This window comes from Balearica regulorum, chromosome 8 (genome assembly GCF_011004875.1).
Source record: "Balearica regulorum gibbericeps isolate bBalReg1 chromosome 8, bBalReg1.pri, whole genome shotgun sequence".
Classification (NCBI taxonomy): domain Eukaryota; kingdom Metazoa; phylum Chordata; class Aves; order Gruiformes; family Gruidae; genus Balearica; species Balearica regulorum.
In genome coordinates this window covers 33064138-33091897 of record NC_046191.1, presented here as the reverse complement: position 1 = coordinate 33091897, position 27760 = coordinate 33064138, and the positions used below count along the sequence as shown (strand labels likewise).

Sequence of the window (27760 nt, the reverse complement as noted above, 5' to 3'; positions counted from 1 at the left end):
CTTCATTTGGGCACACAGAGTTCCCTCATTCATTGCGTTTATTCTGATTTCACTCTTTCCCAGCACATCCATTGTCCAGAGAAATTAGGAAATCTGGCTGACGTAGTGATTCCACAGAAATGATGGCAGATTTGCAGAAAGTATCCAAAAGCCCTTTTTTATGGTTTCTCATTTCTCCTTAAAAAACCCTAATTAATGCTTGTAGCTTTTCTTTTTTCTTTGAAATACAACTGAATTCTTCGGCATTTGCCCAGTTCTGGAAAACGCCAAACTACTTCTCCTTAAAACAATCAGAAGACAGAAACGATTGACTACAATAAAAAGGTGATATTACAACATGAATGGAAAGTTTTATGTATTAGGAACCACAGAGTACACTCGACTAGCTTTTGGTCTGCATGAAATTGCTCGGCTTCATCCCAAAACCTCCATATATATATGTTTACTGTTCAAAATCTTTAACATCAGAATTATTATTATTATTACATTTGGTTGTCAAAGGAGGTTTTTGTCCTTCAAGAGAAGGATGAAACCTTTGGTACTGATACTTTTCTGTAGAACAGCATCTTTGTATTACTGTGCCTATCACCATATTTTCCACGTTTGGGTCTGTTTGAGATGATAGGACAAATATTAGTTCTGATCTCTGAATACAAAACTAATGTACAGGTCACGGACGTCTAATTAAGCTTTCTGTAATTAATACATTGATAAAAACCAATGAGGAATATTTATGCTGACTTCTGGACAATACCTTGTGTTGTTTCCAGTAAAAATAGCCCCATCCTTCCTCCACGTAATTCTCGGGGTTGGTACTCCTTCTGCAACACACTCCAGAACGGCAGAAGCATTTATCCGCACAGCTGCAGTCTGAGGACCGCTTCGGATCGTAGGAACCACTGTAAAGGGAAAATTGCTGATGACATAAAGAAAAAAACCCCTTTAGGCTGCAACGATTGAAACCAAACGCATGAAAGCAGATGCAGCACCAGGCATGGGGATCACTGCAAAAGCAGAAACAAGTTTCTTACCGTTTTGTGTAGCGCACGGTAATTGCCACGATGCGGTAGGGAATGAAAAAGAAAGTTTGTCTGAAATGCACTGCAAAGATCATCTTTGCAAGTTACTGCAAAGGTTATCATACAGCTAAAACAGTGAAAGAGTTCAGCATATTTAATTCAGCAAAGTCAGGCTGCGGTGAGCTCCTTGTTTCCTAACGATAAATTAAGGAGGAAAAAAAAAAATTTTATTCGGACCAGGAAGGCCAGTCCCTGGGGGCACGGCGTAACGCAGGTACACGTGACTGGGTTGTGAACAGAACAGAATTCGGAAAACCGTTTCTCATCATCCCCCAAGTGTGAGAATAGAATAGTTTGTCATCAGACTAGAGGTGAGAAAATAAACAGGTTTAAAATGAAAGGCAGGCCCATGGTGGTACAGGACACGTATCGAGATGCACGGGGCCCTTCAAGCCCTGTCCTCTGCTGCCTCCTGCTTACAGGTGCAGAGAAGAACCCCCAGCTTCAAGTGACTTGCAGGCCCGGTGGCCAAGCCCGCTGTGAAATCTAGTCCCCCACGGTGCCAGTCAAACGCTTCTAAGAATTAGTCTAAATTTGTCCAAGAGCATTGCTCAGTCCTGGATCCAGGCGTTCATTCTGGACGTATCCTGACTCTGAATCAGGATGAGGGCGAGACGCACAGCACCCTCCGTTAGCAGAAAGCAGAGACAGATGGAGGAGCAGCCACGGCGAGTCCCCAGCAGGTCCCTTACTGCGGGGCACAACTGTGGATGCAGCTGGTGGCACACACGACGCAATACACGCGGTTTAGACACAGCCCAAGTGGCCAGCACTCGGCTAGAAAGAGGCTACCAAAGCTTCCTTCCCGCCTTTGGAGCTCCAGCAGAAATACCACGCCAAGATCACAACGCACAAGACCGGATCCATGATTTTACCATGTACTGTCAGCACGAACTCCCTGGTCGTTTTTCCTGCGACATTACTTGCCACACACATGTAGCTTGCTGTATCGCTGAGGTCAGCGTTATTGATCTGCAGGTATCGCCCACTGGAGAGGATTCGAACTCGAGGAGTTCCCTAAGGGGAAAGAGAGAGAGTTTGACAAATTTAACTTTACCGTTGTTCTCTTTATGAAGATAGAACATTCTTTCGTTGCAGAGTGATAAAAGCCACAAAGGAAGGGCACAGATAAACTGGGGATTGAATTCATTGCTGGCTTAACTTTATTTACATCCGTGAAGACAACAGGGCAAAGTTTTAAAAAATTATCGCTGCTTAATGGTTCCCCCTTGAAACCCCTACTTGGACTTGTGCCTGAATAAGACAGCTTTTTGGGTTACACAGCCAAAGGGCTTTCCAGTTTTTAAGGGAAGGGGCAGCTAGTAGCACACGATGAATTTATTTATTTTTTCAAAATTCCACGCACAGTACAGGCAGAAGAAACGCAAGGCTCTCTACACTGTTCTTCGAACATCACAGACTTGATCGGGTGGGAGCCAGAATAAACTTAGCCTACTCAGCATACTGGCCAGCATTTCTGAACGTGAGCGTACGGCTCTTGGCAACTCCAGGGCACCCGCGAGGTAGCCGGGTGAAGTCAAAGCCTTTTTGCCACAACCAGTCTGGATCAGATCTGCACGAGTGACCGACAGTAATAGCAACTACAAGCGTTCAAAAACCTGACGGGATAGAAAGCAACAGAAAAAGAACAGAAACTCCAGCTTTTCCAGTACGCGCTATTCACATTTGAGATGAAACCGCAGGCTGCCCTTCCCATCTGCTCTTTTGGTGAGAAGATCTGCAACTACGACACATGGGTGAGACTCCCGGTTCCGCACCTCTCTGCGCTAGTACCCTGGGACGCTGCTCACGCTAGGCACCGACTCGGCACGTCTACCAAGGCAGAATGAACAGCAGTGTGATGACTGAGCACCGGAGCGGATTACGGACAGGCCGATTTTGGGTAATAACTGGTACTTCCCGCCGAGTACGCAGCCCGTGCTGCGGTTTCTAAACACAGAAGCACACACAAGACCAAAGGCAGGCAACGAAGCCATCATTTCATTCTTACGTCCTGCTGTCAGAACGTACATCGGAAAACCAATCTCTGAAAAAATACCAATTCAGCAATTCTTCTAGCGTGTAAATAAAGCCTGATCAGGTCAAGAGACGTTCCTACCTCCTCCTTTTCTTAACACTCACTGTGATTTCCAAATCAATGAAGAGCGCAACGGCTCTGCCTGCCAAAGCTGCCACGCGCTAGATCTTTCTATAGTTCTGCTGCCGAAAGCGGCGGTGCTGCACAATTACGTCAGCGAGCACGCAGAGGTCTAGAGCAGCCCGCAAAGTCTGCGCAGTGGGAGACAACAAAGCCAGAGGAATGACACCCTCCACCACGAGGCCGTTTCACAAAAAGCAGTGATGGTTTAAACTGAAATAATGCTGCGACCTAAACACCTGGCTTGCTCCAATCCTCTCTTGTCACTGCGAACCCTCCATTTTCCCAAGAGGAGGAGGAGGATACGCCACAGAGCGCCTCTTTTCCCACACCTGAGGAGAGCTCCTTCCCGGCTGCTTAGTGTGAGTAGCTACTACATTTCTCTGAGGTTGAGAAAGCAACCAGGCATTCAGGAGGACACTAATCTATTCCTGATACCTGGAGTATATCTTTACACAAGCTAAGCTGAAGGATGAAAAGGATGGTAGGGAAGAGAATAAACCTCGGTCTGCTACTTAAAGTACACGTGACAGAGTTAAGAGTCCTGGGTCTGAACTAAATTTATAACTTTAGTGCTGGAGGAGACCCAACTAGAGACTGACATTCCCTGCTCTGTCAGAAATCAAAAGGCTAGGCATCGACCATTCTGCACAACCCAGATGCCTCAGCCCTCACGTGCTGACGCGAATTCGTGAGGCAAGAGGTGAACTAATATTACGGAGGTTAATTCACAGCTGAGTACCTATGTCTGGCATAGTGTTCCTCTATTGCTTTGTTTACTGGTGAATATTTAACAGTGGCTTCCTTTCATGGTTTATTTTCATTAAGTATTGCTTTTAAAACATGAGCTTTCCAAGGAAAAAAGTATCCCCGTATTTAACTTCCAAGTCTTGTTCGACCTTGCTTTCATAAAAAAAAAAATAAAAATCACTACCCAATTAAAGAATTGACCGTTCAGAAGAAGAGTGTTTCTCTTACACTTGCTTCTAGCTAGTTTTTGTGCTATATTCAGGGTAACATTCCCCAGCAGCACTTCACAAGACATAATCGCCCACCATATTCCTACTTCTTCGCTCCTACTAATATTTCGTTGTTCTAAATTTACAATAGAGAAAGAGACTCTGAGGAACGGTGTGTCGGAAGGAAAGCAAATAAGCAGAACTGCGGGTGAATACTATGGGTGGACTACAGTTAAGGGAGACACAATTCATAAGCTGAATTTGTCTCCTCTTTATTAATGACTAAAGATCAATTGAGGGAAAATTACCAATTAATTAAGTTCCATTAGTAACTGAAGTGGAATTGTTCAATTGGAAAGCACCTGGTTTCTGAGTGATCCCAAGGAAGAGGATGGAAAGTAAAAAATTCTTTCTGTATAAACCGTCCTCGTCTTGCTAATTGTCTCTCAACCAGCAAAGACTGGATGCCTGAACATGACACCTCATGGAATTCTGAGTGAAAAAGATGCATTTGATACAAAACTGTGGTGATCGGCAACCCATTTTCTTTTCTTTTTTTCCAAGGTAAAGAATTTTAATTCCTTTCTAAATGCTACTAGAATATGAGGATGCATAATATACCCAAAGGAAACATATAGTGTAGTCTTTTCTCAGCTACCTTTCCTGGGAAGCCATTCAGGAGTATACCGAAGGCTTCTAGCATTGTTCAGAGGATCCAGGAGGAGCAAGGGATCCCCCTAAAGGAAAAAAGAACAAGTAACAGCGGGATGGCCACTTCACATGCTTGCTAGCTTCAGGTACTCATTTAGGACTAACTGTATTTGTACTGGGGCTACTCAGCTTCTCTTGAATTCAAGGCACCGTAACTTGGACTGCACTGGAGGGGCGAGCGAGCAGAATAAGAAACCTCAAGCACCGTGTGTAAAAAAATAATGGGAGCAAAAGACTAGTATGAATAATGTAACCACTATACCTCTAAAAGTTCTCCGTTTTTAAGCCAGGAGATTGTCGGAGGTGGGACAGCATCTGACTTGCATTCCAGTATAACTTGTCTGTTCTGCAACACGGTGAGGTCCTGTGGACCACCAGTACCAGCAATGTTAGGAGGAACTGTTACAAAAATTAAGGAAAAAAAATAAACACCAAACGTATGAGCTACCGTTACAATCATTCATTGAAATTTTCCCATTTATTTCTTAAGTTTAAAATAAACGCAAAGGTACGGTGCCATTAAGTAGTTCTACTTTTCAATATCTGCATTAAATATATCACTTTTGCTTAACTGGTGAACCTGTTTGCTAACTCACACGCTGAAAACTACTGTGACAGAAACCAATGTCAAGCCCACTCTCAGTGAGGGTACCAGCATTTAAGCCAGACGGAGCAGAGACCACTGAAGTTCCATGAACTGTTCATCAATAAACATGGAAGCTATCGTCTTCAAGAGGAAACCCAAGGCATGTTATAGAACTGCAGAAGTCCCATTTATACTTCTTTAATTGTCATGACATTCTATGCATTCATTTCTAAATACATTTCTTATCTTTTCCTACTGAAAAGCTAAGCTGATCACAGGTATCAGTATACATCCCATCCTTTTTCAGTCAGCACAATAAACTCAATGCAACTGAATACTGCCATCTATAACCCTCCACGTATTCAAAATATCAGACTTGGCATTATAACAGCAATCAGTTGCATCTGGTGGAGCTTTCCCTTTTAATCGTGTAGCACGTTCAGAATAGTTACCCTTAGTCAGAAATGTCAGTTGTGATCATATGGTGCAATATCACTTTCTCAAAACATGTAATATTTCTTCTTTAGTAATACGTAACTTGTTAAATGAGATACCGATACATCCCTTAGGACAAAGGTTTGAAGGAATATTTTTTTTTCCTAAATTAAACTTACCGTGCACTCTTACTAAATATTCCTTGTCATCATCTCCTGCTGGGCTAGATGCCAAACACGTGTATCTTCCCGTGTCCTCCACCTAGAAACACAAAACCTTCAGCAGAAACCTCAGAATATGGGGAGAATTCAGAAAAATTGAAATACAAGCACTGACGGTAACATACAACAGGCAGCACTTTAACACAAACACAATAGATAAGGCATGCCTGAAGAGAAATTAATACAGTTCTTGAAAACTTCATTTTACCATGTTGGGATTGTACAGGGATGACTTAGGAGTTGCATGATCCCATAAAATCTCGCTGGATAATGTGTCTCCAGCAAGAACCCTTCCCCTTGTGATGCTTTTTGCAACAGGTAATCAATAGAGACGGAACTGCCTACAGGTATCCAGCTAAGCAAGGGTCAGTTCTGGGTGCTAAAGAAATCTTTCTGTGCACACATACTCATTACTACCTTTACGCTTTCTCCTTCCTGTCAACGCTTCATTGTAAAGACCGAGCCCTGGCCCGCTTCTTTTTGGTGATTTTCAGTCTGGCTGTCCACAGCTGAACACAGCCTTCGTTCATCGGTGCGGGTTTTTAAAGGTTATTTGTCCCTGGACTCTTACTGTCTAAATTCATCTGGAAGTCTTTCTGTTGTCTTTATGGATTTTTTTCTTAACCTGCACACAGATGGCTGCAAATGCAGCGTCTCTCTGTAATCTGTGGCTTATACAGGGGAGAAGCAAATGGAGATTAGGAAACTCCGAGCTAACGGAAAGAGAAGAAAGGCTGAGGAGGAACTATAAACCATGAAAGAAGAAAATCAAGAGATAGTGACAACAGTCTAACAGGTAGGAAACGCACAAGAACAGATTACAAACACAGACTAAATCCAGAAATAACCCCAGAAAAAGACGAGTCCCCAGCATTGATTGTTCCGCTTTGTAACAAGAAGCACCAATAAATAAAGACAAATTACAGAACTCTGAAATTAATTTGAAGTAATAATGCTCAGAAGAGGCAGAAGTGCTTGGGCACTCTCAACCCATAACACTACCGCTTGCTCTGTATAGGAAACTCCAAGGCAAGGCTGGAAAATCTATTCTCCAACCGCAAATGCAGGTGGATGATTTTATAGAGGCTTTTTAGGACGTCTCGTAGGATGGTTCTACGAGCAGGCAGCTCTGCGCACTCCTCCAGGGTTTGCAAAACTGAGCTTATCGGGAAAGAAATCCTTTACCTGAGCGCTGGTTATTCGAAGGACTTCTCTCAGGACGTGAACATTATCATTCGGCAGAAGCGGGCGCCCATCCTTCATCCATGAGATTTTGGGGACTGGAATGCCAGAAGAGATGCAGAGAAGTTCAAGAGGGTTGTTAGCGATGACAGAGAGCTCTTCCGGTTGATCTGAACCATTGATGTGAGGCGGCTCTGTGGAAGGAAGAACATTCCGGTTCTTTATTGACTCGAAAAGCCTACAAAACCTGCTACACAGCCCTGTGGCTAGAGTTTGTAGAATTAGTCTACATTAGTGTTATTACCGGCTGTGTCATGAACTCATTGAGCGTCTCACGTAATTTCCATCTGCCTCTATTAATTTGCATATTTTATGAGCTGGAATTATTAGTTAGAAAATGTTTTCCTAATCCCAGGTTAAATATACCATATAATATCAGGGAAGATTTTTATTAGCCCTTTAGCTGTTGTACCTTCAGCTGTGCTATCATCCTGTCAAGGATGATATTCCTGTCAAGCTGAATTTCCACTAGCCAAAGTTATTCACTTAAACCAAATTACTTTGTAAATTAGTTTAGTATTAATTATAGCACATTTCAGTACTCCTGAAACATCGGGGAAAAAAATATATCCTGTATTACACATGCACATATCTTTAGGTACCTTCCATTTCCTTCTTTCTTGTATTTATCACAGCAAATCTTTCTTGAAAATACCCCTTATCCCTAGAGCTTTTTTTCATTGTTGTCCTGAGTAGATACTCATTTGCCGCTCGCATTTCATTCAGCTGAAAGGGTAACACTTACCCAGCACTTTCAGGGAAAAGTGCTTGCTGGTATCTCCAGCTTCATTGGACGCCACACAAGTGTATTTGCCGGCATCACCGATCTCCGCTCGTACAAAATGAAGGACCATTCCTTGGTTACTTGAGGTCAGGTGAGCTCCAAGGTTTAACGGCTGTCCGTTTTTAAACCAGGACATAGTGGGGGCAGGAGTGCCATCGGTAAGACACTTCATCGAGGCTGCACTGCCTCTTACTACAGTCACATCCTCTGTTCCTCCTGCGTTATCCAAGCTTGGCGGGACTGCCGAGAAACAAAGATCCCATTCATGCAGAGTACAACCCGGGTGTTCGTTCCGAACACAAAGCAGTTGGAATGCAGCTACCCTTTTGTACTTCCCCACTTACATTTGTGTTTGCAACGTGTGTTAAAATTCACTTACAAATTATACATTATTCTGCTCTCTAAAAAACCTGCGACACGTTATGGGTGCCAATTCAAGTAAGGATTCTTCTAGGGTTAAACACTTCCCATTAACAAAACACAGTGAAAAATTAATGTTTCCCTAATGATTACCCACATAAGATAGACTTGTGGCTGTCTGCAACTTTGTGTTGGCGAGAAAGAAAACTGAATGTTAGGTTTAAGAAATGAAGAACTAAGATTCTCTACATAAAGCATTTCAGAGAAACTCACCAAAAACTTGAAGGTTGTAGTGTTTGTTGTCCACTCCAGCCCTGTTAGATGCTACACAAGTGTACACGCCAGTATCAGATACCTGCACTCGGGCAAGTCTACAGAGAAAAATCATTTTAAGCAAGCTGTAGATTGCTTAAATTATGGCATGGTTTAAATCACGTTTTATTCTTGCTTCCAAAAATACTAGCAGAATTATGCTGATACAGCAAAAAAGAACGGAAAACTCAGCTAGTTAAAAGAAATGAAAACCAACCTGAGAACTTGCCCAGCTGCCAGCAGCCTGATCTGGGAGGAGACAGACAGAGGAAGGCCATTCTTCAGCCAGTTTATCTGCGGTGGTGGGGTTCCAGTAGCAGTACATTCAATATTTAGGGAGGTGTCCAAAAGGGCAGCGAGGTCCTCTGGTTCATCTTTGTTATTGGCTATTGTTGGAGGAACTACATATTGTAAATGTTGAAAAGGAAGACATTAAAATTGGCTCTAAAAGTCATTCCACATGTGTTACCTTGCAGGAAATCCTGCACCTAATGCCCCACAGGCGATTCAGCGAGAAGATCCCCATTCTTCAAAACAGTAAATCCTCTAACAATAATATCGAGCACTAATAAATATCCATTTACATATTTAAAAATCACTTTAGAATGATAGTAGAATTACCTCGTTGATTTTTCAGGCTGTGACAAACAAGAGGGAGCTCAGAGCCTGAAGCTCATGGGGAGAGAATGACAATGCAGGACGGAGCAAGTGGTCAAGGCTTAGAGGGGCTGGATTGGCAGTTTGCTGCCACTCAAACTCACCTACTTCAATAAATCTTAAATAAAGCGAAAGCTAGAATCATACAGGAGGAAAGTTAATTAACTTCTAGACGTATATGCTGACTTCACTTTGAAATACAGAAAATTTCAAAATGCCTGGTTAAGTATTCTGGCTGATGATTCTAACAGAGCTCCTTTTGGGCTTTCTGGTTTCACACGTTGGTTTGAAAGCCCTGGTCTTGGGGGCAAGAGGGGACTCGCTCTATAAAGAAGTCCCGGCCACATGCAGCTCCAAGCTCCGGCTGACTTCCGATCCCACCACGCACCATGAGAGTTGCATAGCTGAGACTCTTGAAGTTGGTTATTGCTTGAACCTCAACCCATACAAACTGACCAAAGAAGGCTCCACTGCTGTGCAGGGCCATTCTGGCCGCCGAAGATCTACTGTGGTCATTCAGGACTGCTGTTTATTATAGCAAAGCCATCTCCCGCTACTCTGCTCGTGTTCCATGGGATTCTGAGTCTCTGTATAACTGGGACAGACACTTGCACCGCTGTGACATGCTGCCTGTGCAGAACTCTCCCCTCTCTCACACTACCCATTTTAGATCATGAACACTTTTTCCACAAATTCAAACGTCCGCTCTCTACGCTGCTAAAGAAGAGTTATGCTCACTCTCCTCTGTATGTCAAATTGCGCGACAGAAGAACTTCATCCAAAACTCTATCGCTCTTCTTCTAAGCTCTAAATAAACTCTTTCTCAGGGGAGGAGGGACCTTTAACTATTAGTTCCCTACCATACTACTCTGGTTTTAGCTGATGTACTTTGATTGGAACTAGTGAGGATAAACTAATACAACAAAAAAGCAGTATCATAGTAAATCAGCCCCAAGTGTATCTTTCTCTGCAAGAAGAAAAAAAATAAATCACTGCAAGCAGAATTCCTCTATTATGAAATACACCAAAGGAATTAATTTCTGTTTATCCCAAACCATAGTTAACAGCGATTTTAATCGTTTTGTCATTGTCAGAACATCCTGTGTAACATACTGTGATATCTGCAGTACATGAAATTGGAAACACACGCATGCAGTATTACACGGAAGACAGGCGTTCATTTCTTGGCCCTCTCTGGGGAGTGCTCACAAAGACAGGATTATGGACTGGATTTCAGTTTCACGTCTGTGAAAACTCACCATATACATTCAAGTTGAAAATTCGGTCTTCCTCTCCTGCAGGGTTAGTTGCCACACACGTGTATTTTCCTGTATCGGAACTGAGAGCTCTGAAAATGTTTAATGTGCTGCCATCCGGAGCCACTCTACGAGGAAGGTCAGAAAACACAGTGAGTTTGTTTACGTATTCCTATGACCTGGCAAATAAACAGTCAGTTTTGTACATTTAAATCAACTACCCCTACCCTCTTGGGGATTCGGCGAGAGAACCATTGTTTTTTGGAAAATATTATTATTAGAAATCGGCTAGGAAGTTTTTCCTGGAGCTGGCCTGTTTGACCTTGTATTAGGATTCAATTCCAACCAGGCTTTTGAAGAACCCATAATGAAAAGCATCAAGAGTAAAATGTTTCCATTTCTCAGCTCGTTCGCCTCCAAAGGAACTTAATGACCTTAATAAACTTTTATGAATCTGATGAACTTTAATGGAACTTATTAACCGAGAAAGAAATAAATATCATATACTTATGTCAGAAAAAAACCCCCACAAAAAAGTAGTAACAAAGTGTACTTGATTTATAGACGCTAAAGAGGGAGATGACGTTCTTAACCTGTCTAAGCTAAGCCTCCGGCCCTCTTTACACTCCCTCCTTAGGGCCCTCTCAGGTTTAAAATTACACAAGAAGAGAATGCTTATTTTTGCTTGCCTTATTCTTTGTACATCGTCACTGGCAATCCTTCTTCCATCTTTAAGCCATTGCATAGCAGGCGTGGGCACTCCGTTGGCGCTGCAGACGAGCTGGATGCTTTCTCCCAGGAGGACGCTGACCTCACTAGGCATCTCAGAGCCAACGATATTAGGAGGAACTGGAAGCACATGATGGAGGGAAGAGAAGATTCAGCAGCAGAAACATAATCTAAACTATAAAAAGTTACATTGCAGTAGCTCATGAGTACGAGCGTTTCTCGCAGTACCTCCATTCAAGTCTAGTATAAGATTATATTGTTTCTAGAGGGGGTTCTGCAAAGATTAATTCAAAGCCACTTTAACCATCCCTTAAACCAGCTAATTTACAAAATTATAAAAACATGTCTTTGCCATTATATTTAATATCTGCAGTTATCTGCTCAAACAACGCTAACGTGTACAGTAACGCCAAAAACCATTTCATTAAACATCACAATGCACTGTAACAATTCAACGCCTCCAACTCCTGAGCACGTGCTGGGTGCAGGCAAACGTTCTTTGCATCGAGACCATCACATTCCGGTTAACAGACACGCTTCCTCCGTCCCAACCAGCAGCCAGTTTTAGCCTGTTCTCCTAAAGAACAACGATGACAATCATGCTGTCCACCAAGTCAAGACATGCAGTCCCACTAGTAGGTTTTGAGCACTTCAAGTAATTTCAGTCACATTTGATCAACAAACGGCTTGATATGAGGCTTTGGGCAACCTGGGCTAGTGGAGGGTGTCCCTGCCCGCGGCAGGGGGTTGGAACTAGATGGGCTGTGAGGTCCCTTCCAACCCAACCCGCTCTATGATTCTATATTCAATTCCTAAACCTGGGGGAAGCTGGCAGGCTGGGGGACACACAAAACCCAGCATCCCTCAAGACCAATCACTCTGCCCAAGAGTTACTGGTTCTGTTTGGTCTCCTGACGTCCAGCTCACAGCCGATGCTGCCCTTTCCTCAACCAGCAACCACCGGCATGGGAAGGGACCGCGGCAGAAAGCTGGAGATACTGTACCATAAGCATCTTAATGGGGATGAGTCATTAGGAACAGAGGAAAAGAAAGGTGACTGCAGCGTAAAGGGTGACGTGCAGGGAGGCAGGAGGCAATTCCATAACAAGTAAGGGGGTTTCATTTGAGCAGGAAAAAAGAATCATAAGGAAATTCTGCCAGTATTTCCTTGCTATCTCTTTCGATTTGCTATGGCAAAAATAGCAAGAGGTATCACTGCATCTGAAACCACCTCTGTGTGGTGCTCCACACTCACTCAACCCTCGTAGCTTCAGCGCTCAGCAGGAGGAAGGATGCCATCAGCAGCACACACACAGCCTTCCCGATTGCTTTCAGGTTCTCCTGCCGTCAGAGGTTAAGCATATTCTTTTGCACGCAATTTTCTGGTATATACTACCAGTATAGAATCCTCTCACCACTGTTCCCCACTGGTTGCGGATGACAGAAATAACGGTCCGAATTCTCCACTTTTCTACACATTTATGTCATCTCGGTGCCTCTGGTACGGACACAGTGTCACACTCAAGCGATGATTAACCAGTTCTGCTCACTGCACTCTCATGCCTTACCTTGAATGGAAAGCACATAACTTTTCTGAGCTTTTCCCTCTATATTTGAGGCAATACACGTGTAGGTCCCACTGTCTAAAAGCTGAGAGCGAGCAATCTGAAGTTTGCTTCCACCAGATAAAATATGAACTTCAAGAGAATCGGAGTTTTCTGAAAATATGTAAACAAGCAGTCATTCCAAAGCGGGCCCCAGAGAGCAAACGCGTCTTGAGAAATTTTTCCATCAAAATTTCAAAACAAAACAAAAGACAGATTCCAATCAGTTAGCATAAGAGTCTGTCTAGAGACAGATGAAGAAGTAACAAAAAATAGACAGCAAATAGCACAGTGGTGCCCCAAAGGGGGGAAAAAAGAGCAGAAAAGAGCGTGAGAGAACGTTACCTATTGGTTTGCCGTTCTTAAGCCATAACAAGGTTGGTGGAGGAATTCCGGTAGCATCACACACAAAGGTAACAGGATTACTGATAGTTTCATTGACCGACTCTTGTTCAGGGCCTTCTATATTTGGTGGCACTATAAATTGAACGGAAGCAAGGAGAATCGTTTGGTCACCAAGTATTTTTGTAAACTGGTTTTGAATTGTCTACTCCACAATGTCTGTGGCATTATAATAACTACCGCGGGTCGTGCAGAGTATGCTCACCATAAACATTGAGATGGAAATTTTTGTCATCTCGCCCTGCAATATTTATGGCTTTGCACACGTATTGGCCCGTGTCAGAAACCTAAAATAAAAATAAATTTAAAAAACCTTATTATGGAGTCTTAGTTTGAAGCTACAGCTTAGAGATATTAGCAGCCTTTGCCTCTGCCAACTCAAGGTCCTTTTCACAGAATGAAAGGCCTTCAGCAAATACATCTCCTAGTAGAACACACCAATAAAGAGCAAAAAATTGCTTAACAGTAGCGGAGCAGCGGCAGATAGAGCACCCCGCACCCTGGCTTACCTCTGCACCCTTGATTTGTAACGTTTGCCCGTCCGCTAAGATCTCCACGTTTGCAGACTCTGAAATCAGGCGCCTGTTCTTGTACCAGGTGATGACTGGTGGTGGAATAGCGTTGGATTCACACTCTAACACCACCGGCGTGCCCGCTCTCACGTTCAGCACTGTCAGCGAGGTCCCACTATGGTCTTTGATGCTTGGGGGCACTGTAGAAGAAGCTCAGAGTTATTTCTGCCTTTGTTTTGTGAGAAGGCAGAAAACAACCTAATAAAAATAAATACAAAACATTGCAATTTTGAAGCAATAGATACTAATTCAGAAAACTGTAAAAAACAAACCAAGGACGGTTAGGAAACTCTTCTTCTGACTCTCCCCAGCTTGGTTTCTGGCAATACAAGTATATTCACCATCATCAGGTAGCTTGGCTCGAGGAATCTGCAGAGTCCGAGCACCTGAAGCAGAGAGAGAAGGCTTGAGATTTATTCTGTGGTCATTGTATCAGCCTCAAATGCTATTTTAAAATCGCAGGTCCAACAGACTGAGCATAGGCACAAATTTAACCTCAGATTCAAAAAGGCACTGCATTGTCCTTGCTTTTTAAGGTTCATTAATCCTTAAAAAAAAAATCTAGCCAAGAGAACAAACATTTTAGGGTAAATTTCATTAGCGCTGTTAATTGCAAGCTCAGACCACAAATACTAATTGACAGTTGGACTTGATGATCTTAGAGGTCTTTTCCATCCTTAATGATTCTATGATTCTGCTCCTTTCAGACCTGTTTCCTTTGCAGCTGCTAACTGCTGGCTCCTAACACAACTATGCCCTTTCCGCTCATCTCTGTCACTAGCCCACTCTCACCCGTGTCCATCCGTGACGCTACTCAGTGCCCGTGCCTACACTACTCATCTCCACAGACGCCTCTACTGCCAGCCAGCAATTTCCAGGTCCGTGCTGTAACACAGCCCCTGCTCACCTAACACCAGCAAGACAGAACTGAGCAACGCAGCAAGCGATCTTCACTTCATACCCGGGGCTGAAGGTAAGCAGCGGGAGCAGAAATGCCACTCATGGTCCGTATTCAGTGAGGAGCTTCAAATGGCTAAGGAGACCTCGGAACACAAGGATTTCTTCCTTGGAGTTCGGCGGGGTTGATCGAGTTTCCCACCGAAGCCAATGGGAAGGTTTTTACTTTTTGTCATCTAAGCCAGCAGGATTTACCTTAGCCTCCATCACAATTTCTGATCATTTCTTTGAAAGGCGGCTCAAAGCGACTCAACTTTAATCAATACCTGTATCCGAGCACCTCTGCTACGTGGCTTGCCCTCTAGTCTTCTCCACACAGTTTATTTCAGTGCGTTCGGTCCGAGCCAGTTTTCTTTACAAGTGAACGCACCCAAGAGCCAAGAAATTATTAAACACAGTAGGTCAAGCGTCTTGGCTACTCACGGGAGCAACACTAAGAACATATTGGCTCCATAAATAACGGCCATCGCTCTTATCAAGACAAAACAGACAGAAGTTGAGTTCAAAGGCTGGAGAAATAGCTGAGATTCCTCACCAGGCACAATAAAAGTGTTGGTATTCGAACTGATAGGTTTTCCGTTCTTGAGCCAGCTGAGATCAGGAGGTGGAAAGCCAGTGACCTCACAAGTCAGAGAGATGAAATTATTCACCACCACAGTCAAATTCTCAGGATTAGTACCAACAACACTTGGAGGAACTGCCGAGAGAAATACATTAATAGTATCATCATAGTGCCAACAAACAATATTCCACAAGATCCTGCTTTACTAAAATAAAGCTGAATCGCTGAGTTTTGCCGAAGGGTCAAGTTGCAAAAGTCTTTCACATCATCCTATGAATGGATCCGCTGCTTTTTGGATGTATCTGGAAATATGACTGACGTCAACCTAATGGTCATTCCTGTTCCTATAATTCACAAAAGCCATCACTGATTTCAGCTGCAGTCCTTCTGTGCTTGGGATTTGGGAAGGCTAATCAACCTCTAAGAGATCCTGCAGCTCCTGACTAATGCACTAACGATTTTCAAACGCTGTACTCACGGGACGTTTGCTACGTAAGGCAGGACAGCTTTAAATTTACCTTGTCAGGATATATAGGATGACTACACATCATTTCTTCCTGACGTTGTATTGCTCCTATTCTTTCTGAAATAGGCCATTTTCTCATCATAGTGAACTAAAAATGATTCCTTCTGATACAGTCCGGAGTTCTTTGGTTAACCAGGCAAACCTGTTGTTTAATAGTGAGCTAAGCAATTTAAAATTCTGGCATGCCAGGGTTGCTCTGAGGGGTGCATTTTTAAGCTTACAAGTCCCAGTATGTTTAAATACAAGGATATTTTGACATCTGACCTTTCTACAAGAACTATTTAAAATGAACTAACTGTAAATCTCTTCCTTTTAACAAACCCCAAGTTTTAGTTTCCGTGTTTTTGCAGCGTGGATATATAAAACACTTAAGAGGAAAGCAAAAGCGTGTTCTTGGCTCTATTGGGTGGAAAAATTCATTCCAAAGAACACATGGAATCCTCTTCTTCAAAGACAGAAATGTTCAAGTATTTTGGGCCATATCCACTAGAAATACTCCAGCTGCTTTCTGTCACTTGAACGACACAAAGCGGTCATTAAGCCAAGTTTATTGCTCCTCTGTGGCACTGCAGAAACGAGAGGAGTCAATGTCAACGGGTGAATTCAGTCCATATTTTTCAACTTGGAATAATAACTGAAGGTTATTTCCCTGATAATAAGCATAAAATGGTTCACTAGAAGACAGGCAGAATTCTGATCTGATGACATTTTACAGTTATTTATATTTATTTACTTTTACAGTTACTTTCCCACAGATGTGATTATTGGCAGAGCAAGACAGTGGGTAATTAAATATACAGGGCGGAATCTGAGCTATCGTTTAATGGATTTTGCTTAAAGTGTATAGAAGGTACATTTCAAATTCTGCAGCCTTCATGGCGTGTGCAAACCACTCTCAAACGCACCGCAGGTAATCTGAGCACGGACGCAGCCCTAAACTGGTAATACTGTTGAGCTAGAATTGAAGCTTCATGCAAATATTTCTGTTAAAATAATGGGATTAGACTATAGACATTATAAACAAATATTTTAAAGACAAGAAGTTTAAATTTAAACACAAATGTCAAGAAAAACAAAACTCAGCAAAGCTGGATAGACTCCACTAAAAGAAAATAACTCCTCAGAGAACGACTCCAGGGCAAATTTTTCCCATGACAACAATACTTTTGGCTAATTTTTTTTACTAAGTAGAAAAAAAGCACTATAAATTTGTTTAATTTTGTATGTCAATTTGCTGCATGTGTCAATGAGAAACAAATTTATTTCTTCTGTATGTAATAACCTGAATCATCAAATTCCTTGGATGCTGGTGCTGCGTTTAATCGAGAGAAGGCAGCACTTGTCTCTACGTAACACAAATTATTAGCTAGCTAAAAAGGATGTGAAAAAGGAGACCGATCACATGGAGAAGATGCGGTATGTTGCCAAATCAGACTGTGAAAGCAGATAACGATGTAGCTGCCAGTGTTCCTTGGAAGGTTTAAACACGTAATTGGGCAGATGATTTTGTGGGAGCAATGCTTATTTGATCTTCAATTCAGAATGGAAAGCTGAAAGCGGTGGGATGAAGAGCGGGCACAAATAAAAGGCGAAGTTAGGGTTTACCCTGAGGTGTTAATTAAAGACATCCCGGTTTTCTGAAGCTATCAGGAGAAGTAAGGGAAGGTGGTGGAGAGACCATTTTTTTTAAATAATGGGAAATGTCTTAATTTCTTGACTGTATTACAGACTTGTGATGCTGAAGTCCAAAATTTATTTTAACCCTATTTTAACTCCACAACAAAACAAAAAATAAAGAACAGAAAGAAATCTTAAACCGTAAATTTTTAAAAAGTTAAGCTTTTACAATGTCCTATCTCTTTGTTTAATGCTTTCTAATCATTACTTTCCTTGGAAAAGGCATTTTATGATCATTTAAAAACCAGACTATAATCCAATCTGTTTGTAACTCACGGTTTCAGGGCTTTGCAACCCCTACCCAGCGCACACAGCCGCTACACAAGGCTCCCTCAATACTAATTTCTACCTATGTGGAATACGTATGAGGAGCTAAAGCCACGTGGCATCAACAGCCAGGCGCTGCCGAGGTTCGTTAAACTTCTGTTTCACTTCTGGTACGTCAGAATCTCCATCACACCCGGTAAGACGCCTTGCATGCATACAGCTAAGCCTCTGCCCAAGCGCTCTGCTAAAATTAACACATTCAATTAATCAAACGTTTGAAAGACGACAATCAGGAAACGACGGAGTACTGCACTCACCATGAACGTTTAGGTTAAAATACTTTTTGGCGCTCCCAGCTATGTTTTCCACAACGCAGACGTACCTGCCAGTATCCGTTATTTGGGAATTCAAAATCTAAGAAGAAGAAACAAGATTGCTGTTGAGCTAACGTCTAAGACAACGTACTGTTAAAACATCGAGCTTTGGTGTCCGCCCAAAGACCCCAAGGTCCTCGGGGCCTGCAAGCCCGCAGGTTTTTGGGTTTGATTTGTTTGCCAAGGCCTTTGCGGCGTTACGAAGAAGCCGACCGGAGAAACTTCCACTGCTGCTACTCCTTTCGGAATCTGTTACGCGAAGCTGTGCGTCACCAACCTCCAGACAAGCTAATGTAGTATCTTTCACATTAAATTCATTCAAAATTAATAACGAAACGAGTATTCACAAATTATTTGTAATAAAAATCCTAATGTTCTACATGGGGTTTATATTTTATTGTATTCCTAGGGCATGCTATGAAAATGGAGAGAATTCAGCTCAGCTCTCTAACCGCTACAACAGTCTCCTTCACCTTCATCCATTGATAGGAAGGGGGGGTTCCTCAGAATACACTATTTTCTTTAAAAAATAAAAAAATAGTAGTACGTTTTGCAGTAATTAAAATCTGGTAGGGAAACTCGGACAAAATGACAGCAGTAGGTCATTCTCCACCCACATCAACATTATTTTAAACCAAGTGATTTCCTTCGTGCTGTTCAGAGCGTGACCCCACAAACAGCTGGGTCAACACAACCGAGCGGGGGTCTGCTACAGGCCACCCGACCACGGAGACCGAGTGGATGAAGCCCTCTACAGACAGACAGGAGCAGCCTCACGTTCACAAGCCCTGGCCCTCATAGGGGACCTCAACCACCCTGATACCTGTTGGAGGGACTACACAGTAGGGCACAAGCAATCCAGGATGTTCCTGGAATGCTTTGATGATAACTTCCTTCTCCAAGTGATAGAGAAACCCACGAGGAGAGGTGCCATGCTGGACCGTGTTCTCACCAACAAGGAGGGGCTGGTGGGGAATGTGAAGCTTAAGGGCAGCCTTGGCTGCGGTGACCACAAAATGGTGGAGTTCAAGATCCTCAGGGCAGCGAGGAGGGCACACAGCAAGCTCACTACCCTGAGCTCCTTGAGGAAAGCAGACTTTGGCCTCTTCAGGGACCTGCTTGGTAGAATACCATGGGACAAAGCCCTGGAGGGAACAGGGGCCCAATACAGATGGTTGGTATTCAAGGGTCACCTCCTCCAAGCTCAGGAGCGATGCATCCCAACAAAGAGGAGGTCAGGCAAAAATGCCTGGAGGCCCCCATGGATGAACAAGGAGCTCCTGGGCAAAGTCAAACAAAAAAAGGAAGTCTACAGAGGGTGGAAGCAGGGACAGGTAGCCTGGGAGGAACACAGAGAAACTGCCTGAGCAGCCAGGGATCAGGTTAGGAAAGCCAAAGCCCTGATGGAATTAAATCTGGCCAGGGACAACACGGATAACAAGAAAAGTTTCCATAGGTACATCAGTGATAAAAGGAGGACGAGGGAAAATGTGGGCCCCCTCTGGAATGAAACAGGTGACCTTGTACCCGGGATACGGAGAAGGCTGAGGTACTCAACAAATTTTTTGCCACAGTCTTCACCAGCAAGTGCTCTAGCCACACCGGCCAAGCCACGGAAGGCAAAGGCAGGGACTGGCAGAATGAAGAACCACCCACTGTAGGAGAAGACCAAGTTCAAGACCATCTAAGGAACCTGAAGGTGCACAAGTCCATGGGACCTGATGAGATGCATCTGTGGGTCCTGAGGGAACTGGCAGATGAAGTGGCTAAGACACTCTCCATCATAATTGAGAAGTCACAGCAGGGCACTCTGGTGAAGTTCCCCCTGACTGGAAAGGAGGAAACAGAACCCCCATTTTTAAAGAGGGAAACAGGGAAGACCTGGGGAACTGCAGGCCGGTCAGTCTCACCTCTGTGCCCAGCAAGATCATGGAGCAGATTCTCCTGGAAACTGTGCTCAGGCACATGGGAAATAAGGAGGTGATCGGTGACAGCCAACATGGCTTCACTAAGCGCAAATCATGCCTGACAAATTTGGTGGCCGCCTATGACGGGGTTACAGCGTTGGTGGATAAGGGAAGGGCAACTGATGTCATCTACCTGGACTTGTGCAAGGCATTTGACACCCTCCCACATGACATCTTTGTCTCTAAATTGGAGAGACATGGATTCGATGGATGGACACTCGGTGGATAAGGAATTGCTGGACGGTCGCACTCAAAGAGTGGTGGTCAACAGCTCAATGTCCAAGCAAGCAGCTGAGGGACAGGGTCAAGGGACAAAACCTCCTCAGGTTTGCAGCACCTTGTAGAAAAAAATAAATTCCGAATTGCATACTCAGCAAATCTAAAGTTTTGTCTTTATGGGCAGCTTGTGTTTGTGACTCTGAAAATCAGTTGTTCACAAAGAGCTACCTGTAACCTCCTTCCATTCGACAAAAATACGTGTTTGTCGTCTTCTGCTAGGAGGTGGCCATCCTTTTGCCAGGTAATACTCGGAGAAGGGCTGCCACTGGCGACACAGTCCATCACCGCAACCTTGTTCACAAGCACAGTCACTTCTTCAGGCAGATCGCCATCAGCTCCACTGATGGACGGTGGTACTACAAAAGAGCAGAACATGATAAGAATATTGTGACTTAGTATCACCCAGTGGTTTTTGTTGTTTGTTTTTTTTTAAGGTTGCCCACCAATCTTTTAGATTGAGTTTTTATAAAAAAGTAGCGAAATCTTCAGTGAATACAGTGAAAGATAATAAAATCCCAAGAGTAGTTCAGCTGGAACAGATCAGTGTAACTCGAGGGACTGCAGGAGAAGTACGCTTATGCACAACAGCCATAAAGAAGAAGAGGTGAAAACTCATTTTCCAGTTAGTCCGTCACATTCTTTGCTGCCAGAACAAAAGAGGATTTCCATGGCAGGCCTCTTCCTAACAATAAACCATTGTTTTTCAGTGGTAGATACAGAAAGAGAGGTAAAAAAATAAGCATTTCCCAAGGCAAAACCCTTGAGTACATCAACAGAAACGCAAGCAGCACACCAAAGCTTTCTGTGCAGCGTTTGTAAACAGAGCGTACAAAAAGGACTCTGCAGGCATTCAACGGTTGATCTAAATCATCAATTCCCTTACACCTTCGGGACTTTTGCAGGTATTTTAGACAATGACGAGCAAAATAAGGAGAGAGAAAAGTTTAGGAGGTCAGAATTTTGAACTGGAAACTGGATAGGGAAGAAGAGACACCAAGATAAAACCTGGGTTTCTCCATAGACTTTTCTTTCTGGTGCAGTGTAACAGGGATAACACAACTGAGTTCCCATAACAATAACCTAAACCCGCACTGAACTAACATCATCAACGCTATTGTCATGCAATTCTGCATACGTCTACAAAACTCTAGCACCTTCCATAAACACATTCATTTCATAGTTTACAAATAGGCAGACTTTACAAACTTTAAAAACATGAAGTAAACCTCGACTCTAATGCTTCATTAGGTTCTACACAACTCTTTATTTTTGTCTTTCCAAAGAAAAAGGAAAGCAGGATAGCTCACAGAGCACGCGGACATCGTAATGAATGGAATCCTCCCCGGCTTCGTTTACCGCCACACACATGTATCTCCCGGCATCTTCAGCCTGCGCCCGGGGAATCTGCAACACTCGGCCTCCTGCAGGGAAAATGCCATCAAGATTTAAATGCAGCTTCAAGCAGTTTCCAACTTTTCCACACCACAGTTCACTGGAGACCTGAGCAAGTAAATTTATGAATGGTCAGCATTTGTTCTGAATTATAAGTAACTACAGACTTTCCTTTCCTAGCTGCTTTTTCTAGTGGCAGATACTTGGAATTCAGCAATGTTCATACTGAAACGTTAGAAAAGAGTAATTAATTCCACAGAAAGGAATAACGTTCTTCAGCAATATGCAGCCAGCCATTATTCTTCAATCAAAAATAGAAATATTTCTCAGCAAGATGACAGAGAACTAACGGGCAAAAGGAAATACGAGCACAGAATATTCTGGTAAAGCTGTTCCGAATTGAAAAAATTCACTTCTGAAGCTTATAGCCATATACTATTTTTACTTTTCATTCTATTCCTCATTTAAAGCAGAGCCACATAAATAGCTTCAGAAGGAGAGGAGAGATTAGGAATACAGTCTGGGAGCGGCTGTCACTGGTGTCCCAACAGATGAGGAACAGGTAGACAAAAAGACGTTATCCCCACTGCTGCCCTTCTTTACACACGCCATCCAAAGCCATCCTCCGCACGGCAAGGCTCCTTTTTGCACCCTCAGCATCGTAAGCACCTCTTCTCTCCCCTTCCCCTGGGAGGCTAAGCAGGAGCTCATGGCTGTTTTTCTGCTGGAAACGTTATTTCCATGCCTCGCTCCCTGGTTAAGAGGCTTTTCTACTTCAATTATGATTTTGCCAAAGCAAAACTTAGTAAGGAAATAAATCCTTATTGGCAGGTAGCAGCTCCAGACTCCTCTAAGGTTGCTAGCCAAGGCATTTTGTCTGTACTGGAGGCAGGTCCAAGCCCAGTAGCTCCCCAGGACTCCTCCCAGGAAGCTCCAACATTTCTTGGCCACCCCTGGAGACAGCTGACTTTGGCAGGTACCAGCCCCAGACTCCTCTAAGGTTGCTCTCCAAGGAGGTTTGTCCATCCTGGAGGCAGGTCCGAGCCCAGTAGCTCCTTCGGAGTCCACCCAGGCAGCTCTGACATGTGATGGCATATCCTGGAGCGCGTGGAACTTGGCTGGTAGCAGCCCCAGAGTCCTCCAAGGAATCCACCCGAGGAGTTTGATGAGTGTTGGAGGCAGGTCCATGCTCTGCAGCTTGCTGGTAGTCCTGGCAGGCAGCTTTGGAGGGCTTTGACCTTCCCTGGAGGTGGCTGGATTTCCTGGGTAGCAGCTGCCAACTCCTCCTCGGTAGTTAAAAGATTTCTCCATGTAGGACTGAGGGACGCTGCCGGTAGGTCAGGCATCATTGTTGTATTTTATTTTTCAATACGTTATATGATGTGTTAAACGGTCACATTCGCACCATTTTAGGGGCTACTTTTTAAATGAAAGAAGGAAACCGCTCAAGTCCAAGGACTGCAGAGAAACATTCCCAGTCAAGAAAGTCCGAAGGGAACATTAATGCAGTGTTTTGAAGGGGAAAAGTTTATTACTACCCAAATACTAGCACTAACACCATTTCTTAAGCTCAGAGAGCGACATTTTAATACTGACCTGGTAATATTAGTATTTTATCACTAGAGCTCAGAGGATCGCCGTCTTTATACCACGTAAGAACGGGAGGAGGAACAGCATTGGTCTCACAGTACAGCGAAAGGGGATTGTTGACAATCACGTCTTTACTTTCTCCACCTCTTCCTGCATCTACCGTGTTACCGGCTTCCCATTCCTTATACGGCTTGTGGAAACTAGGAGGAACTACAACCGAGGAGGGGGAAAAAACGTTAGGATTTCACAGTGGAAACAGCTAGTTTTACAGTCAAGAAATGAAAAGATACTGTAATTGTTAAATAGCAGCAACAAAAATTAAAGTGTATTAAATCAAAACACCCCCCCCCCCCCGCCCCCCCCCCCGAATTTAGATTAGCCAGGAAAATTCTAGTTCATCAGAATGAACAATTGAGCGATCTGCTGAATATTTTCTGAAGACTAATAAACAACAGTGTGAGAAGATTTGACAACAAAACACAGAGGGTATTAATCAACAATAATACTTAAATAGTAAGCTATCTGGTTCTACTCAAGTTCTAATTTTGTCTAAATTTTCAGAAATGACTAATGATTGTTTTCACGTATTTCCACACAGCGTGTAGGCCAACAGGATGCGTACGTCTGGGGCCTCTAACTACGACTCAATACAGATAAATAAAATATGATGTCCTAGTTTAAGCTAAATTAAAACGTTGGCATGTAGTTTAGTGGAAGATCAGAGCTCCTATGTCATTCCACTGACTTCAGAAGCACCGCATAGGTCACAAAATATGAAAGAAAGAATAATCAGATACTGTATTTCTTAAAGCTGGGCAAAATATACACGAAATAAAAATCACACAAAACACAAGAGTGCTGGATTGGACTAAGCAGGTGTAAAGGATGTAAAATTATAACGAATGCCAACATCCCAGAACATTAGAAAAGGAGGCTACCAGAAGAATTTTATTATCTGAACTCTGTTTACCTTGGATATTTACATCAAATTCCACTTCATCCTCTCCAGCAATGTTGGATGCCAGACAAGTGTAACGACCGGTGTCTGATACTTCGGCCTCCTTAATCTGCAGAGTACGGCCACTAGCTTGGATGATGACATGATCGTCTGATTTAAGTGGCTGTAATGTAATTTTACATGGAAATTAATACTTGGCAAAACACACACTACAAATGGCCATATTTGATGAAATAATATAATGTCATCTCTCTTTTGGTCAAATCCAGGTTGTTTTAAAACCCTTCCTAAGGCAGTACACTGGAGTAAGAGCACATTTTGGTTTTGCTATTTTCCTCTGCATCCTTCAACCTTTGCTGACGCTGCCAGCAAGGCCCGCTTTCAATCTCTGCAAACAAAGCCGTGGCTTAGGACACCACATACCGAGGGTCACCACTCAGGACAAGGTCCTGAGCCGGGTGCTCCCGGGACGGCAGCCTCGGCTCAGGCGGCGCAGCACAGCTCGTTCTGATGCAGCCCAGGACACGGGTGGCTTTCTGGGCTGCAAGCACACACTGCCAGCTCATGTTGGGCTTCTCGTCCCCCAACACCCCCAAGTCCTTCTCCTCGGGGCTGCTCTCAACCCATTCTCCACCCAGCCTGTAGTTGTGCTTGGGATTGCCCTGACCCACGTGCAGGACCTTGCACTTGGCCTTGCTGAACTCCATGCGGTTCGCACAGGCCCACCTCTCCAGCCTGTCCAGGTCCCTCTGGATGGCATCCCTTCCCTCCAGCGTGTCCCTTCCCTCAGACCAAAAGCTTTTCCTCCCTGAGTAAATGTGATCAAGCTCCAAGTTCCTGGAGATAGGTTTCTTTTCATGGTTGTCCGAAACTCTGCATCTTCACCCTTCTGATCTTGGTAGCTGGTCTCCTAAGAGGATCCAGTTGTACATCGCTCTGAACCCCAGCTGCAAGCTGCTGCTGAAAGGAGCAATGCCATCCCCATCAGGCAAGGGCTCTCAGGCTGATTCAACCCCTGAACTCACTGACCAAGCTGATGGCAAACCTACACATGTGATACTATCAGGTTTCTCTGAGGGGAACAACCTGATCTAGCTCATCCTAACAACCACTAGGATCTGCGACCCAGCAAGGACACGGTGTGAACATAAATCTGATGCAGCCGCAACGCAGAGATGCACAGGCTAGATGTATCTGTCCCTAGAATTTACATCACACACGACAGTAGAGTACAGTAATACAACCCGTATCTCTCACTAATGAAAACGGAATACGTTAGGGAGTCAGCACTGCACTCCTGGCCCCTGCAGGGGACAATTAATTTAGTCTGTGGATGTCAATGAAAGCCATTTGCCCAGGGGCAACCTAAGAGAAAGCTGCTGTTCCGACAGCGGCAGCAAGCTGCTTACAGCCACCGTCTGTCTTCGGGGAGCTCTCAGCTCTCCCCAACATCATTTTTCATTGGCAATACAATCAGTACACCCAGGAGGTCCCAGAATGACAGCTAATGCTGAACACAGACGGAGGGTGTACGGTTTCGCCTGTGACTCCAGGGCGTTTCTGCACGCTCGGGAAATCCAGCGAGGGCTGGTCCAGCTGCAGAGCTGCACCCATGGGAGTGCCCTACCAAGGACAGCTAAAGCAAGAGATGTTCTGCCGTCCTCTCTCACATGAGAGTTGCACCGTTTCTTGTTTATAGCCAGCCCCCGTAGAACGCACAGCAGTACGATTCTGTGGCATTGCCCTTCCAAACTGCTTCTCCTCCCGAGCGATGCTGTCGTGAAGACTGCGTGTGGCAGGAACCACGTCTCATTCCCCCTCACAGAGGATCCAGATGCTTTTGTGGCTTCGTGAGCTCTGCCAGAACCAAGTGGGAGGCTCTCCGCAACTTCTGCGAGGGCAGCGCTTAGAGGAACCAAGCGTGGGGCCATTGTAACAGGGCCACTGGGGACTCTACACAACGGCAAAGCCACACGTGGTCGTACCACGGGATGCTGCTTCCAGCCAGGGCCCCCCCTTCACAGCGCAGGCCAGCGGTAGGCCCTGGAAACTCCAGCACTGCTGTCTCAGTGGCGCTGCCAAGCACCCACAAAAACCCAAGGGTGTCCATCGGGGGAGGTCTGGCCGACAGCAAACATCCTAAGATTGGTGAGGGGTGATCCCGCCAGCAGGATGGCAGGCAGATGACTTCCTGCTGACTTCAGTAGTGCCGGCGAGCCTGTTAACGCTGCGCAAACATTCATTGATAGCGACAGTGAGCATGCAGTTGTTTCCGTACGAAATCCACCCATTCGAAGGAATGAAGTTGGTGACTGGCCTGTCCATCCTTGTACCAGCTGATGGCAGCAGCAGGAATGGCGTGAGCTTCACACTCCAGGGTAAGGCTGTGGTTTACTTTGATCTTCACTTCTTTAGGGGAGAGACCCAGCCCGGAGAGATCCCCTCTGGTAATGGTGGGTGGAACTGCGCAAAAACAAAGGGACTTTCATGACTTACTGTCTTACGCAGCATTTCAAAATGAATTGGAAAAAGGGAAAAGCAAAGGGATAAACTCAGGGAAAGCAAGTGCATTCCCCCTATAATCTGCCTCTTCCCCACAGCTGAGTTCTTATTTTTTTAGAGATATGTAAGTATTTAAAACTATTTTTAGTATATGTATTAAATATAAAAATATATAAAACTACGTTCAACAGTTTTAGACATGTAGACCTATAGTCTTACCTAGCTATAGCACTTTATTATGTGTTTGGCTTGAATTCTACAAAGTTCAGTGTACTGTAGTCATTAAAAAGCACTTTAATGGAAACTAATATTCTCAGAAACATGTGTTTGAACTGAAGTCCACGCTCAGAGTAGCTGGTCAAAACTCAACATTTCCATTCCATTGAAACCCCAATGTTGCAAAATCTCATTTCCTTCTGAATCAGCATGAAAACAGAACATTTCAAAATTCTTAAGCTACCCCCTACCCTGGTCTCGTAATATCTTTTAAATTATTTTAAATGCTTTCAAAGCATTTTCCATTCTTTGTTGAATGGGAAATTTTAAATTCTCCCTACTGCTTACAGTACCATAATAACTGACAGTTGCGATGGCATTTGGGGGTGGGGGCTTTACGTTAGTGCACAGCCATACTTCGCTAAT

At 44.0% G+C, this 27760-nt stretch overlaps 1 protein-coding gene across 1 annotated transcript in view; it reads right to left on the bottom strand.

Annotated features, from left to right (window-relative positions):
- The window catches only part of HMCN1 (hemicentin 1), a 206021-nt gene that overhangs the window by 35340 nt on the left and 142921 nt on the right, over nucleotides 1-27760 (bottom strand). Inside the window, exons 52-73 of the mRNA XM_075760556.1 lie at nucleotides 26934-27079; nucleotides 24629-24779; nucleotides 23665-23868; nucleotides 21984-22097; nucleotides 20845-21032; nucleotides 18374-18470; nucleotides 15560-15721; nucleotides 14340-14453; nucleotides 14005-14207; nucleotides 13701-13782; nucleotides 13439-13570; nucleotides 13058-13207; nucleotides 11450-11609; nucleotides 10764-10888; nucleotides 9065-9248; nucleotides 8809-8906; nucleotides 8137-8415; nucleotides 7335-7525; nucleotides 6108-6189; nucleotides 5170-5306; nucleotides 1955-2096; nucleotides 755-899 (exon numbers count right to left, since the gene is read on the bottom strand). Coding sequence (XP_075616671.1) covers nucleotides 755-899; nucleotides 1955-2096; nucleotides 5170-5306; nucleotides 6108-6189; nucleotides 7335-7525; nucleotides 8137-8415; nucleotides 8809-8906; nucleotides 9065-9248; nucleotides 10764-10888; nucleotides 11450-11609; nucleotides 13058-13207; nucleotides 13439-13570; nucleotides 13701-13782; nucleotides 14005-14207; nucleotides 14340-14453; nucleotides 15560-15721; nucleotides 18374-18470; nucleotides 20845-21032; nucleotides 21984-22097; nucleotides 23665-23868; nucleotides 24629-24779; nucleotides 26934-27079 — 3286 coding nt within the window. The remainder of the gene's footprint in view (nucleotides 1-754; nucleotides 900-1954; nucleotides 2097-5169; nucleotides 5307-6107; nucleotides 6190-7334; nucleotides 7526-8136; nucleotides 8416-8808; nucleotides 8907-9064; nucleotides 9249-10763; nucleotides 10889-11449; nucleotides 11610-13057; nucleotides 13208-13438; nucleotides 13571-13700; nucleotides 13783-14004; nucleotides 14208-14339; nucleotides 14454-15559; nucleotides 15722-18373; nucleotides 18471-20844; nucleotides 21033-21983; nucleotides 22098-23664; nucleotides 23869-24628; nucleotides 24780-26933; nucleotides 27080-27760) is intronic.